The 13,282-nt window shown below is 45.4% G+C and overlaps 1 protein-coding gene across 4 annotated transcripts in view; it reads right to left on the bottom strand.

The window, feature by feature from the left end:
- LOC110498741 (protein transport protein Sec24C) overlaps positions 1 to 13,282 on the bottom strand; it is a 31,507-nt gene that overhangs the window by 9,264 nt on the left and 8,961 nt on the right. For 2 of the 4 annotated variants that reach the window (XM_036955762.2, XM_036955764.2), the window contains 9 exons: positions 12,716 to 12,858; positions 12,297 to 12,365; positions 6,978 to 7,217; positions 6,655 to 6,793; positions 6,455 to 6,570; positions 6,029 to 6,153; positions 5,744 to 5,935; positions 4,249 to 4,459; positions 3,890 to 4,060 (listed from right to left, as the gene is read on the bottom strand). In XM_036955762.2, the coding sequence (XP_036811657.2) occupies positions 3,890 to 4,060; positions 4,249 to 4,459; positions 5,744 to 5,935; positions 6,029 to 6,153; positions 6,455 to 6,570; positions 6,655 to 6,793; positions 6,978 to 7,217; positions 12,297 to 12,365; positions 12,716 to 12,858 (1,406 nt within the window). The remainder of the gene's footprint in view (positions 1 to 3,889; positions 4,061 to 4,248; positions 4,460 to 5,743; positions 5,936 to 6,028; positions 6,154 to 6,454; positions 6,571 to 6,654; positions 6,794 to 6,977; positions 7,218 to 12,296; positions 12,366 to 12,715; positions 12,859 to 13,282) is intronic. The other 2 variants (XM_036955765.2, XM_036955763.2) reach the window with 1 other exon arrangement.

Raw genomic sequence — 13,282 nt, 5'->3', positions numbered from 1 at the left:
ACCAGCTTTCACATGTTCAGAGCAAGGAACTTAAACGTTAGCCTTTTTACATGGCACATATTGTACTTTTACTTTCTCCTCCAACACTTCGTTTTTGCATTATTTAAACCAAATTGAACATGTTTCATTATTTATGAGACTAAATAGATTTTATTGATGTATTATATTAAGTAAAAATAAAAAAGTGTTCATTCAGTATTGTTGTAATTGTTATTATTATAAATAAATAAATAAATAAATATATATATTTTTTTAAAGCCGATATCGGCTTTTTTGGGTTCTCCAATAATCGGTATCGGCGTTGAAAAATCATAATCGGTCAACCTCTGCAAACCTTAGAATGTCTTAGAAACCAAAACATATCCTGTATGGGCTGCATGCTGCAACAATGGGCTGCATGCTGCAACAATGGGCTGCATGCTGCAACAATGGCCTGCATGCTGCAACAATGGGCTGCATGCTGCAACAATGGCCTGCATGCTGCAACAATGGGCTGCATGCTGCAACAATGGCCTGCATGCTGCAACAATGGCCTGCATGCTGCAACAATGGCCTGCATGCTGCAACAATGGGCTGCATGCTGCAACAATGGGCTGCATGCTGCAACAATGGCCTGCATGCTGCAACAATGGCCTGCATGCTGCAACAATGGCCTGCATGCTGCAACAATGGCCTGCATGCTGCAACAATGGCCTGCATGCTGCAACAATGGCCTGCATGCTGCAACAATGGCCTGCATGCTGCAACAATGGGCTGTTGACAAAAAAAGCTTGCTCTTCGTTCCTGGACTCAGGCGGCGAACGCTGTTCTCTCAAGTGATCATATTTTCACCCAACAGACTATTCTCAAATGTAATATTGTCTTTATTAATATGTAACATTTGTTTTAATTTAGAAAAGCCAAATTATCAAATGGGCAGAAACGGGGCAGGGGGAAAAAATATATATGTCATCTGTATGCACTGGAATAGCAAATGGAGGCTGCTTTCACGCAGTTGGATACTCTGGTTTTATAGCGGAGCAGCAGAGAAATAAATAGAGTAGCAGCTGGGATCCTCTTTTTAGTAGCAACCATCAAAACTCTGCTTTCAACACAGGATTGCATACAGAAATATCTGGGCTTATAAAGAACACAGATTTCACTTCACGCGTCGACCACTGAGGAGCATGCAGTGATACACCACGCAAAATCTGTATGCCAAGGGCTCTCCAACCATGTTCCTGAAGCCATCCAGTGCTTAAATATGGGAAACCAACAGAAATCTGTTCGGGAGCATCAATAGTAACATGTTTTCACAACGAAACATAAATAAACTGCTGACAGGCCCGCTCGAGAAAGGAATGAAGGCAAGAGATGGAAACGCACAGAGGTGAGATATTCTGTATAGCCGAAGGTAGTCAGCCTATTAGTTATGAAAATATTAAAATGCCCCATTACTAGGCTATTCAAAATCTAATTATTGTAGGCTAACTCTGTAAGCGCAATCAATGAACCAACAGCATCGCCTAGGCCCGTATGTTCTCTCCCAGACTCATGGATAGAAAGTTGAGTGCAGCAGAAGATAACCAGTTTGTTTTAAACGGTTTTCCCGCCACATGTAATATGCAGTAGGCCATTAGTCAATGGACATATACAGGTCATTCAGAAAGTATTCAGACCATTTTTTACAGCCTTATTCTAAAACGGACTGAACACCTTTTAAAAATTGTTCCAATCAAGTTGTGGAAACGTCTCAAGGATGATCAATGGAAACAGGATGCACCTGAACTCAATGTTGAGTCTCATAGCAAAAGGGTCTGTAAACGGACGTAAATTAGGTATATTGTTTTTAATAACTTGGTAAAAAAGATCTAAAAATAAAAGAAGCTGGTTTTGCTTTGTCATTATGGGGTATTGTGTGTAGATCGATGAGGATTATTACTACATTTTAGAATAAGGCTGTAACGTAACAAAATCGGAAAGGGGTCTGAATACTTTCCGAAGACACTGTACTGCGTAACGGCACAAGCGTTATTTTAATGAAGGCAAAATAAGTGGGCTTGGGCTCATAGAGGCCTGAAGCTCTAATATTCATACGCTTCTAAATGCAACGTCCTGAACGCTTTGAATGAATCATCACCTTAGAAAGCGTTGTCCATTTAGTTGTGTTTGGCTTTGAGACGTCCACAACGATCGTTCGCTCAGTTTCAACCGGTTGTTGAACTATTTTCTTCAGTTTGATAATCACAGTCAAAAAAAACAAAAAAAAACGTAGCCTACCTGAGTTTTAAAAGCATGATACTGTTTCGATAATTGTTCGATGTGATTTTCCATAGCATGTGCATTGATGTCAGAGTGGTTAGAGGGTCAACAGAGCCCTGAGTACCAAACCACTAGCGGGTCGTTACCAGGATGGGTACTACCAACATGTCCAGAGTGCAAAAAATACAGCGACTTTTTACCCCTTTTTCTCCACAATTTTGTGATATCCAATTGGTAGTTACAAAGGAGAAGGTCGAGAGCCGAAACACGACCCTGCCAAGCCGCACTGCTTCTTGACACACTGCTCTCTAAATCAGCCACACCAATGTGTTGGAGGAAACACCTACAACTGGCGACCAAAATCCCTGCGCATGCGCCCAGCCCTGCACAAGGGGGTCGCTAGAGAGCGATGGGACAAGGACATCCTGGCCGGCCAAACCCTCTCCTAACCCGGACGACGCTGGGCCAGTTGTGTGCCGCCTCGTGAGTCTCCCGGTCGCGGCCGGCTGCGACACAGCCTGGGATCGAATCCGAGTCTGTAATGAAGCCTCAAGCACTGCGAGGCCCAAGTCACGTGGAATTTGACTGTGGTCATGACTTATGACTGCCGGTGTGGCAGTAACACTCACCACAACAGCCCTCTAGACAACTAACTAAAGACTAACCAGGTGTCCCCTTTTATCTGTGGATTAACACTAGGAGCTCAGAGAGCATCATTGAGGTTAAGAATTTAACATTTGAATTACCCTAATTTTCAAAGTCATGTCTCCCCCATGCTTGGCTTGTCCTAAATAAGTTGATTCAACACAGTCGTTGCTAGAATTTCAATAACAGAGTTGCGTTATAAGCAGTTTTAGGAGGACATAGCCATTTCCCCCCCTGCCTGCCCTTCACCCCGATAGTTGGCTGCCATCTGTCACTGGCCAATTGAAACTAAACGTAAACTATATCAAAACTAATTTCACACATAATAGATGTAGCCTAAAGACGAGATTAACCTGACAATCTGATGGGTGACATTATCTTCAATTGCCCTGTTAAAAACCTCTTAAGGAGGGGGCCTCCCGGGTGGCGCAGTGGTTAAGGGCGCAGTGGTGGTTAAGGGCTGTGCCATCAGAGACTCTGGGTTCGCGCCCAGGCTCTGTCATAACCGGCCGCGACCGGGAGGTCCGTGGGGCGACGCACAATTGGCCTAGCGTCGTCCGGGTTAGGGAGGGATTGGTCGGTAGGGATCTCCTTGTCTCATCGCGCACCAGCGACTCCTGTGGCGGGCCGGGCGCAGTTCGCGCTAGCCAAGGTTGACGGTGCACTCCGACACATTGGTGAGGCTGGCTTCCGGGTTGGATGAGCGCTGTGTTAAGAAGCAGTATGGCTGGTTGGGTTGTGTATCGGAGGACGCATGACATTCAACCTTCGTCTCTCCCGAGCCCGTACGGGAGTTGTAGCAATGAGACAAGATAGTAGCTACTACAACAATTGGATACCACGAAATTGGGGAGAAAAAAAAAAATAATAATAAAATAAATAAAACATTTTAAAAAAAAATATTTAAAAAAAAACTTAACGATCCACCTTTCCCCCCCTAATTTTCACCTAAAATGACTCAAATCTAACTGCTCAGGACCTGAAGCAAGGATGTGTCTCTCACCTGGAAGTAGGTGTATTTGTAGACGGAACCCCCGGTGGAGACGGGCACCACACCAAGCGTTGCCACGTCGACGTACTGGTTGGGAAACAGGAAGAGGTCTACACAGCAGCCCTGTGCTACACACTCCTTAGAGAGGTTACTATAGAAACCAGACTGGGGCTGGAACAGAGACTGGACAGAGAGAGACGCATAGACCGAGTCAATGACACAACCACTAGCAGATAGAACACTTTCTCCAGAATGAGGATTCTTTATGTGTTCTGTGTCTAATTGCAACAGTATCTGCCACACAGTTGCCATATCAGTTTATCTTGTCCTTATTAGTATGTGTGTGAGAATACATGTGTGTTTGTGTGTACCTTCTCCTTGTCTGTTCCCACTAGTTTCTTGTCCTCTCTATTCTTCAGTTTCCCAGGAGCCTCAGCGATGGGCAGAGTGGAGTGGAACACAAACAGCTTCCCGGCACAGTCTGCAGCCTTCAGTGCCTCCAGTCCTGCCTGAATGACTGGTCCAAACACCGTCTCAGTCTCCCTGGTGTCTGCAAACATCTCCGGAATCTGGTCTAGCAAACTGACACACACACACACACACACACCAAATGAGTCTACACAACTTAAACCAGTTGCAAAGTCTGGACAGATGAGACATCTGCTTCAATACATGCGATGGATATAAATGTTCATGTGTGTTTACCAGGGCTCCAGACAGTGACCCGTTGGCCTAGCTGTGCGATTAAATGAAATGTGATATTTCGCAATCTTCCTATTTTTGGGGGGGAGGCTTAAGCCATGATTTGGTCAAACAGTAAAGTGCATTATCCTGATGATTCATCTAATGAAAGTTCATGCCCTGCGGCTGCCTCCTCTGCCGCCTGCCACTGTGACGAGCGAGCCTCTCGCGGCCTTTCCCAGGAGGAAAAAAAAAAGCATTCTGATTGTATAACATTTTCTAATCCAATTGCAGGGTAAAAACAGAGGTATCCTGTGTAACGCTGAGAGGTTCTGAGCTTTATGTAGGTACACTTTCTCAACTTTGACTATTAAGCTAAATAGCAACTATTTTACAACCCTGGTATTTGCACAGGTTTTTGGTAGTAGGCTACAATTACAGTTAAACATTTTAGGACAATACATTTGCTGTTAGATTAACATATGACTACCAGCAGTGGGTTTTATTCTTCAAGTTAGCGATCTAGAAAATGAGTTTCCACTTCGGGGGTGAATTAGCCCGCCCCAAAAGTATCCAATGATATTAGTGCACATAAAGATGTAGGCAAATTAATCTCTATTGAACCTATTTTAACAGTAAAATATAACAGCCTAATTGTCAACCCAAAATTCATGACAACCACTGGATTAGGATGCGCATCAAAATAGTTTGAATCACAACATGCTAGAAGAAACAATTCATTTCTTAAATGTCATCTCAGTTGTTGATTGCACTCCGTAATAAAGCACTGAATTACTTTAGAAGATGACTCATGACATGGAATAAGTTAAATATTCAGTTAAGAGTCATTTACACAATGCTTAGCATATTTATGCGGTTTCCCCTTTACGTAATACACATGATTTCCAGTGTTCCATTTGAGACGATCACTTGTGTGCAGGTTAATGGCCATCTAAGACATTAAACTGAATGTTATGATTGTTGTCATATCCGTTGATAGTGATTGACTCCAGACCGGGGACACAATGTTACTGTATTCTGTGACACTCGGATTCTGTAGCAACTGATATTGTGACTTCCTACTGTTTTACAGAACATTGGCGCTGTGAGATTAGATCACGGGACAGGTGCCACGACGGGAACCTTAAGTCGTGAGGCCTGGTGGAGATGTGTGCGCTTGCGTACCTCTCGATGACCATCCGGCTGTCGTTGACGCCGACCAGGAAGCCGTCGAGCAGAGGGAGGAACATGTCACTGACGTCACTGACCACCATCATCTGGGGCTGGGCCAGGCTGGACTTGACGTTGTAGAAGTGCAACACCTTGTTGTAGGTCACAAAACCCACACGCACCACCGAGTCTGCCTCTGGATTCTCCCTGGAGGGTGAGTTGGGGGGGAGGAGAGCAAATGTCATTAATTAGCTAGTGGGTGTGTTTACACATGGGTGAATAGTGTGTGTGTGGGTGTACCTGGGCAGGTAGTCCAGTAGAGTCTTGAGCTCCTGACAGACGATGTTAACCATGCCGCTCTTCACGGCGTTGTAAGACACATCGATGAAGAAGATGAACGACGGGGGCTGGGGGAGCTTATTGTTCTGAGAGAGAGAAAGGAGAAGAGAGAGAAAGGAGGAGAGAGCGAGAGCGTGAAAGGAGGAGAGAGCGTGAAAGGAGGAGAGAGCGTGAAAGGAGGAGAGAGCGAGCGAGAGAGAGAGAGACGTATTTAGACGAGACAGTTCGCATATTACATAACGGCACAGCCTTTCTTTGGTCGAGAATCTCTGTTATGTGCCAAACCTGGTCATTGTGACGGCAGAATCTGGCTCTTCATGAAAATCTCCTGCTCCAAAATAGCACAACGCTACGGGCCTCCAGTCTTGTCTAAAAGTAGACGCCTACCTTACAGTAGTCGACGGTGGCCACAAACTCGTAGCTGCCATGAGAGAGCTCTGGCCGATCGTAGCAGTCCACCCTCTTCCCTGTGTGGTCCAGATGCTGAAAGTAGTGGGGAGGAACTATGGGAGAGAGAAAGAGGGAGTGTTAAAACAAAAAAATAACGTTGACTTCAGACACACACAATATCACCCACGCGAACATACCCTCTGTGACGCAGCTGCAGAAGCCACACTGGAAGCGCCGTCCGCCCTCGATGAACTGCATGTAGGGACACATGTAGGCCTTACAGCGGTTACAGCGGATAGGACCGCCTTCCCCATGGTCCACAATGTACGGAGGGGTCTGAGAGAGAGGGGGGGGGGTGTCTGTTTAGCATCTTATACCGTAGTTCAAACCCAGAAACGGCGGAGGCCTCCGATTCGTGCAAACAAATTAAACACATACGAGAGAGACAGCGAGCAAGACGTAAGAGAGTGTTTTGAGGAGGAGAACAGACCAGAGGAGATTGAGGGGGTGTGTGTCTCACCTCGTCGGGGGGCAGCATAGCCAGGGGTTTGATTACAGCGGCCAAGGGGACCTGGGACTGTTTGGCCATGTCGGCGGTGCAGGGCATGTTGTAGGCTGTACAGCGGATGAACCGCGGGCTGGCATTGCCCTGGTCTTTCACCTGGAAGTTGGTGGTGACCAGGGGTGGAGCCTGACCTTTGACCCCAGTGGTGAACGGCTCACTGCTCTTGTTGACCCGGTCATCCTCAATCACCTGAATCTGAGGTAGAACGAGAAAGTGAGTTTTACAGACACACTAATGTTAATTTGACAGAGGGTGGAGTATAAAAGACATGCAGGGGAAGAATCTATCCACCACACACAAACCTATTCTCCTGCAGGAGAGTAAAAAATAACAGATCTCCCAAAGAGAACAGAGAAGATGAACCAAAAACCATTCTATAATATAAACACAATGACACAGCAACCATGGCAACAGTGCACAACACACCAACACTCCTAGGGAGGGCTTAATACGCAGATGTAGCATGATTGTGGATAACAAAAAAATGCAAGGAATTGGGGCTAATTTCAGGGTGCTAGGAATTGTGGGCAAATGTCAGAAAGCAAGGAATTATGGGTGAGTCGTGTGTGAGACACTGCAGGCTGGCATGCGAGGAGGAAGAGAAGGGGGGGGGGGGGGGTCAGAACGCACCAATGACCTGCTGGTCAGACATAGTAACATTGGTATGCTTCAGAGGGTCTGGGTTCAAAGGTTAGGGGTTGTAGCAGTTACAGAGAAGACTGCTGGGCTGGAGATAGGGTAGTGCTGAGCTGTGTGCTGAGCTGTGTGCTTTTTGAGGTTCTTTAATTTCAGTTCCCCCACAAAAATGATGCATTATGTGGGTTCAATGCTGTAACAGCATAGCATAAAACAATTGATGGTAAAACAACTTATTAGGCTCCAACAATCACTTATTCACATTACTTTCCTTAAATAAAATATTTTGGTTGTGTACAGCGCATTTGGAAAGTATTCAGATCTCTTCCCTTTTTCCACAATGTTACATTAAAGCGTTACAGGTTGACATTTTTGCAAATGTATACAAAAATCGAACAGAAATACCTTCTAGAAGTATTCAGACCCTTTGTTATGAGACTTGAAATTGAGCTCACATGCATCCTGTTTCCATTGATCATCCTTGAGATGTTTCTACAACTTGATTGTAGAATTCAATTGATTGGACATGATTTGGAAAGGTACACACACACCTGTCTATATAAAAAGGTCCCACAGTTGACAGTGCATGTCAGAGCAAAAACCAAGCCAGGTTGAAGGATTGGCCGTAGAGTTCCGAGACAGGATTGTGTCGAGGCACAGATCTGGGGTAAGGGTACCAAAACATTTCTGCAGCATTGAAGGTCCCCAAGAACACAATGGCCTCCATCATTCTTAAATGGAAGACATTCGGAACTCTTCCTAGAGCTGGCTGCCCGGCCAAACTGAGCAATCGGGGGGAGAAGGGCCTTGGTCAGGGAGGTGATCAAGAACCCGACGGTCACTGACAGAGCTCCCATCTCCACAGAGGAGAACCTTCCAGAAGGACGGCCATCTCTGCAGCACTCCACCAAATCAGGCCTTTATGGTAGAGTGGCCAGACGGAAGCCACTCCTCAGTAAAAGGCACATGGACAGCCTGCTTGGAGTTTGCCAAAAGGCACCTAAAGGACTCTTAGACCATGAGAAACGAGATTCTCTGGTCTGATGATACCAAGATTGAACTCTTTGGCCTGAATGCCAAGATTCACATCTGGAGGAAACCTGGCACCATCCCTAAGGTGAAGCATGGTGGTGGCAAAATCATGATGTGGGACAGGGACTGAGAGACAGGATCAAGGGAAAGATGAACGGAGCAAAGTACAGAGATCCTTGATGAACCTGCTCCAGAGTGCTCAGGACCTCAGAATGGGGCAAAGGTTCACTTTCCAACAGGGCAAAGACACTAAACACAGTCAAGACAACGCAGGAGTGGCTTTAAGACAAGTCTCTGAATGTCCTTGATTGGCCTAGCCAGAGCCCAGACTTGAATCCAACCAAACATCTATGGAGAGACCTGAAAATATCTGTGCAGCGATGCTCCCCATATCCAACCTGACACAGCTTGAGAGGATCTGCAGAGAAGAATTAGAGAAACTCCCCAGATACAGGTGTGCCAAGCTTCATACCCAAGAAGACTCAAGGCTGTAATTGCTGCCAAAGGCACTTCAACAAAGTACGGAGTAAAAACTCTGAATGGTTATGCAAATGTGATATTCCACTTCATTTGATACATTTTCAAAAAAGTCTATAAATGTGTTTTTGCTTTGTCTTTATGGGGTTATTGTGTGTAGAATGATGACGGGGGAGAATAAAAAAAAATATATATCTATTTTAGAATATAAGGCCGTAACGTAACAGAATGTGGACAAAGTCAAGGGGTCTGAATACTTTCTGAATGCACTGTAAATTACATTTATTTTTAGTACGCTGACTATTTCATGAAACCCCAATGAGAGCAGACTGCCCATTACATTTATCACTTAATAATAAGCATTTTTTTCTCACATTACTTTATTCAACGGTGGATTACCTTTCTCTCACTTTATTTGAAGATTGACTATTTCATTCCAAGTCATCATATCATCTGTGCTTAGGTAGTAGCAGCCAGCCATCTACACTACATGACCAAAAGTATGTGGACACCTGCTTGCTGTACATTTCATTCTAAAATCATGGGCATTAATATGGAGTCCCCCACTGCTGCTATAACAGCTTCCACTCTTCTGGGAAGGCTTTCCACTAGATGTTGGAACATTACTGTGGGGACTTGCATTCAGCCACAAGAGCATTAGTGATGTCGGGTACTGATGTTGGGCGATTAGGTCTGGCTCGCAGTCGGCATTCCAATTCAAAGGTGTTCGATGGGGTTAAGGTCAGGGCTCGGAGCAAGCAAGTCAAGTTCTTCCACACCGTTCGACAAAAAAACATTTCTGTATGTACCTCGCCTTGTGCACGGGGGCATTGTCATGCTGAAACAGAAAAGGGCCTTCCCCAAACTGCTGCCACAAAGTTGGAAGCACAGATTAATCTAGAATGTCATTGTATGCTGTAGCAATACAATACAATTTCCCTTCACTGGAACTAAGGGGCCTAGCCCAAACCATGAAAAACAGCCCAGACCATTATCCCTCCTCCACCAAACTTTACAGTTGCCATTATGCATTGAGGCAGGTAGCACTCTCCTGGCATGTGAAAAAAAACATTTGTCAGTCGGATTGCCAGATGGTGAAGTGTGATTAATCACTCCAGAGAAGGCGGTTCCACTGCTCCAGAGTCCAACGGCGGTGAGCTTTACACCACTCCAGCCGACGCTTGGCATTGCGCATGATCTTAAGCTTGTGTACAGCTGCTTGGCAATGGAAACCCATTTCATGAAGCTCCCTACTAACAGTTATTGTGCTGACGTTGCTTCCAGAGGCAGTTTGGAACTCGGTAATGAGTGTTGCACCCAAGGACAGGGAATTTTGAATCGCTACGCGCTTCAGCACTCGGCGGTCCCATTCTGTGAGCTTGTGTGGCCTACCACTTCGTGGCTGAGCCATTGTTGCTCCTAAACGGTTGACCTGGGGCAGCTTACTTGTGTATATACAGTACCTGTCAAAGGTATGGACTCACCTACTCATTCAAGGGTTTTCCTTTATTTTTTACATTGTAGAATAGTGAAAACATGAAAAAAGATGAACACATGGAATCATGCAGTAAAAAAAAAAAAAAAAGTGTTAAAAAATTTAAATATATTTTCTATTTCAGATTCTTCAAAGTAGCCACCCTTTGCCAAGAGTGTCAAGCTGTCAGAGGCATTCTCTGAACCAGCTTCATGAGGTAGTCAGTCACCTGCTTTAACAGGTGTGCCTTGTTAAAAGTTCATTTGTGGAATTTCTTTCCTTCTTAATGCATTTGAGGCAATCAGTTGTGTTGTGACAAAATAGCCCTATTTGGTAAAACACCAAGTCCATATCATGACAAGAACAGCTCAAATAAGCAAAGAGAGACGACAGTCCATTATTACTTTAAGACATGAAGGTCAGTCAATTTGGAAAATTTCAAGAACTTTTAAAGTTTCTTCAAGTGCAGTCGCAAAAACCATCAAGCGCTATGATGAAACTGGCTCTCATGAGGACCGACCACAGAAAAGGAAGACCCAGAGTTACCTCTGCTGCAGAGGATAAGTTCATTAGAGTTACCAGCCCCAGAAAATGCAGCCCAAATAAATGCTTCAGAGTTCAAGTAAAAGACACATCTCAACATCAACTGTTCAGAGGAGACAGTGTGAATCAGGCCTTCATGGCCAAAGTGCTGCAAAGAAACCACTTTTAAAAAGGAAACCAATAAGAAGAAGAGACTTGCTTGGGCCAAGAAACACGAGCAATGGACATTAGACTGTGGAAATCTGTCCTTTGGTCTGATGAGTCCAAATTTGCGATTTTTGGTTCCAGCTGCTGCGTCTTTGTGAGACGTATAGTAGGTTAACGGATGATCTCCACATGGGTGGTTCCCACCATGAAGCATGGAGGTGGTGGTGTTATGGTGCTTCGCTGGTGACACCATCAGTGATTTATTTAGAATTCAAGGCACACATAACCGGCATGGCTACCACAGCATTCTGCAGCGATACGCCATCCCATCTGGTTTGCACTTAGTGGGACTAGCATTTGTTTTTTTAACAGGACAATGACCCAACACACCTTCAGGCTGTTTAGGGGCTATTTGACCAAGTAGAAGAGTGATGGAGTGCTGCATCAGATGACCTGGCCTCCACAATCACCTGACCTCAACCCAATTGAGATGGTTTGGGATGAGTTGGACCACATAGTGAATATGTTTAAGACCGCTAAATAAGAACCATCAATCAATTAGATGTATTGTCAGGTAGAGATACCTAAGCAACTGCTCTCTATCCCTCGTGTCTATCGCTCTTCCTCTCCTTGTCTTTCTGCTGGACCCACAGGCTTGCCTGGGGCAAGAACCAATGAGAACAGGCAGCTGGAGGCACATTGGATTCTGGTCATTGTAGTTAATTGCAACGTTTTCTGTGCTTAACTATGATGAGTTGGACAACATGAAATCTTTATAGAGATATAGCACATCGAGCTCAGAAAAAAATATAAAACAAATGGAATTCAAATAATTGAACCAATGTCGGTCAATTAGTTATTTAAAAAACGTAAATAAACACATTTCAGTTAATCGCTCAGCACTAAGGATAATGGGTTAAGGGGAAGGGGAAGGGCATAGGGGTTAGGAGGTAGACAGGACTTACTGGGCTGGGGATAGCGTCTGGATCTATTCTATGTCTCGATTTCTGCACAGCCGGCAGCTCAGACGCTTGCTTTACATTCACAACAGAGATTTGTCCAGCAAATTATCAAATCAAACAAAACCAACAGAAAACAGGGGACAGAGAGAAGAGGACGTAAATAACTCAGTAGCAGGATTATTAGCTCCCTGACTGATTCTGTGATTATTGGTTATAGATTAGTCAGTCCTCAGAGAGAAGGCAAGCAAATCATCTGTGTTTGATGCACATGCTCAACAGACTGGGTTAAACTGTTAGACTGCGCGCACACACACACACACACACACAACATACAGTCCAATACCTAACATCATTATCACCAATACACTATCACAAGATAAAGTGAGCATGTGTTACCAGGACGGGTTGTGTGTGTGCCTTACCGGGCTGGGGATGGAATCAGGGTCCAGTCTCTTCTGTGCAGGGGGAGCGGGTGCAGGGGCAGGGCCTGCTCCGTAGTTCTGTTGCCCGGGATATTGCGGGCCTGCATAGCCGGGCTGGGGCCCTCTAGGCTGCCCAAACGCACCTGAGGAAGAAAGTATTGATCGATTATAAACTCAGGGTGGGCTTACGTTCATTAGCTGGCAGACGTGACGTCCCAGACACCCTGGACCCACTCTCTAATTCGCATACCGCCCCAACAGAGCCACAGCTGATATTGCACTCCACACTGCCCTCACCCACATGGACAAAAGGAATACCTACGTAAATGCTGTTCATTGACTACAGCTCAGAGTTCAACACCATAGTCGCCTCCAAACTCATCACTAAGCTCAGGACCCTGGGACTTATCACCTCCCTCTGCAACTGGATCCTGGACTTCCTGATGGGCCGCCCCCCAGGAGGCAAGGCTAGGCAACAACACATCCGCCACACTGACCTCAGGGGTGTGCTTAGGCCCCTCCTGTGTGCCTGGTTCACCGACGACTGCGTGGCCGTGCACGGCTCCA

Source organism: Oncorhynchus mykiss, chromosome 20, assembly GCF_057628025.1.
Source record: "Oncorhynchus mykiss isolate SJ-2025 chromosome 20, ASM5762802v1, whole genome shotgun sequence".
In the NCBI taxonomy this organism is placed as follows: Eukaryota; Metazoa; Chordata; class Actinopteri; order Salmoniformes; family Salmonidae; genus Oncorhynchus; species Oncorhynchus mykiss.
The sequence above is the reverse complement of the archived record's forward strand: the minus strand, read 5'-3'. Positions and strand labels throughout refer to the sequence as shown.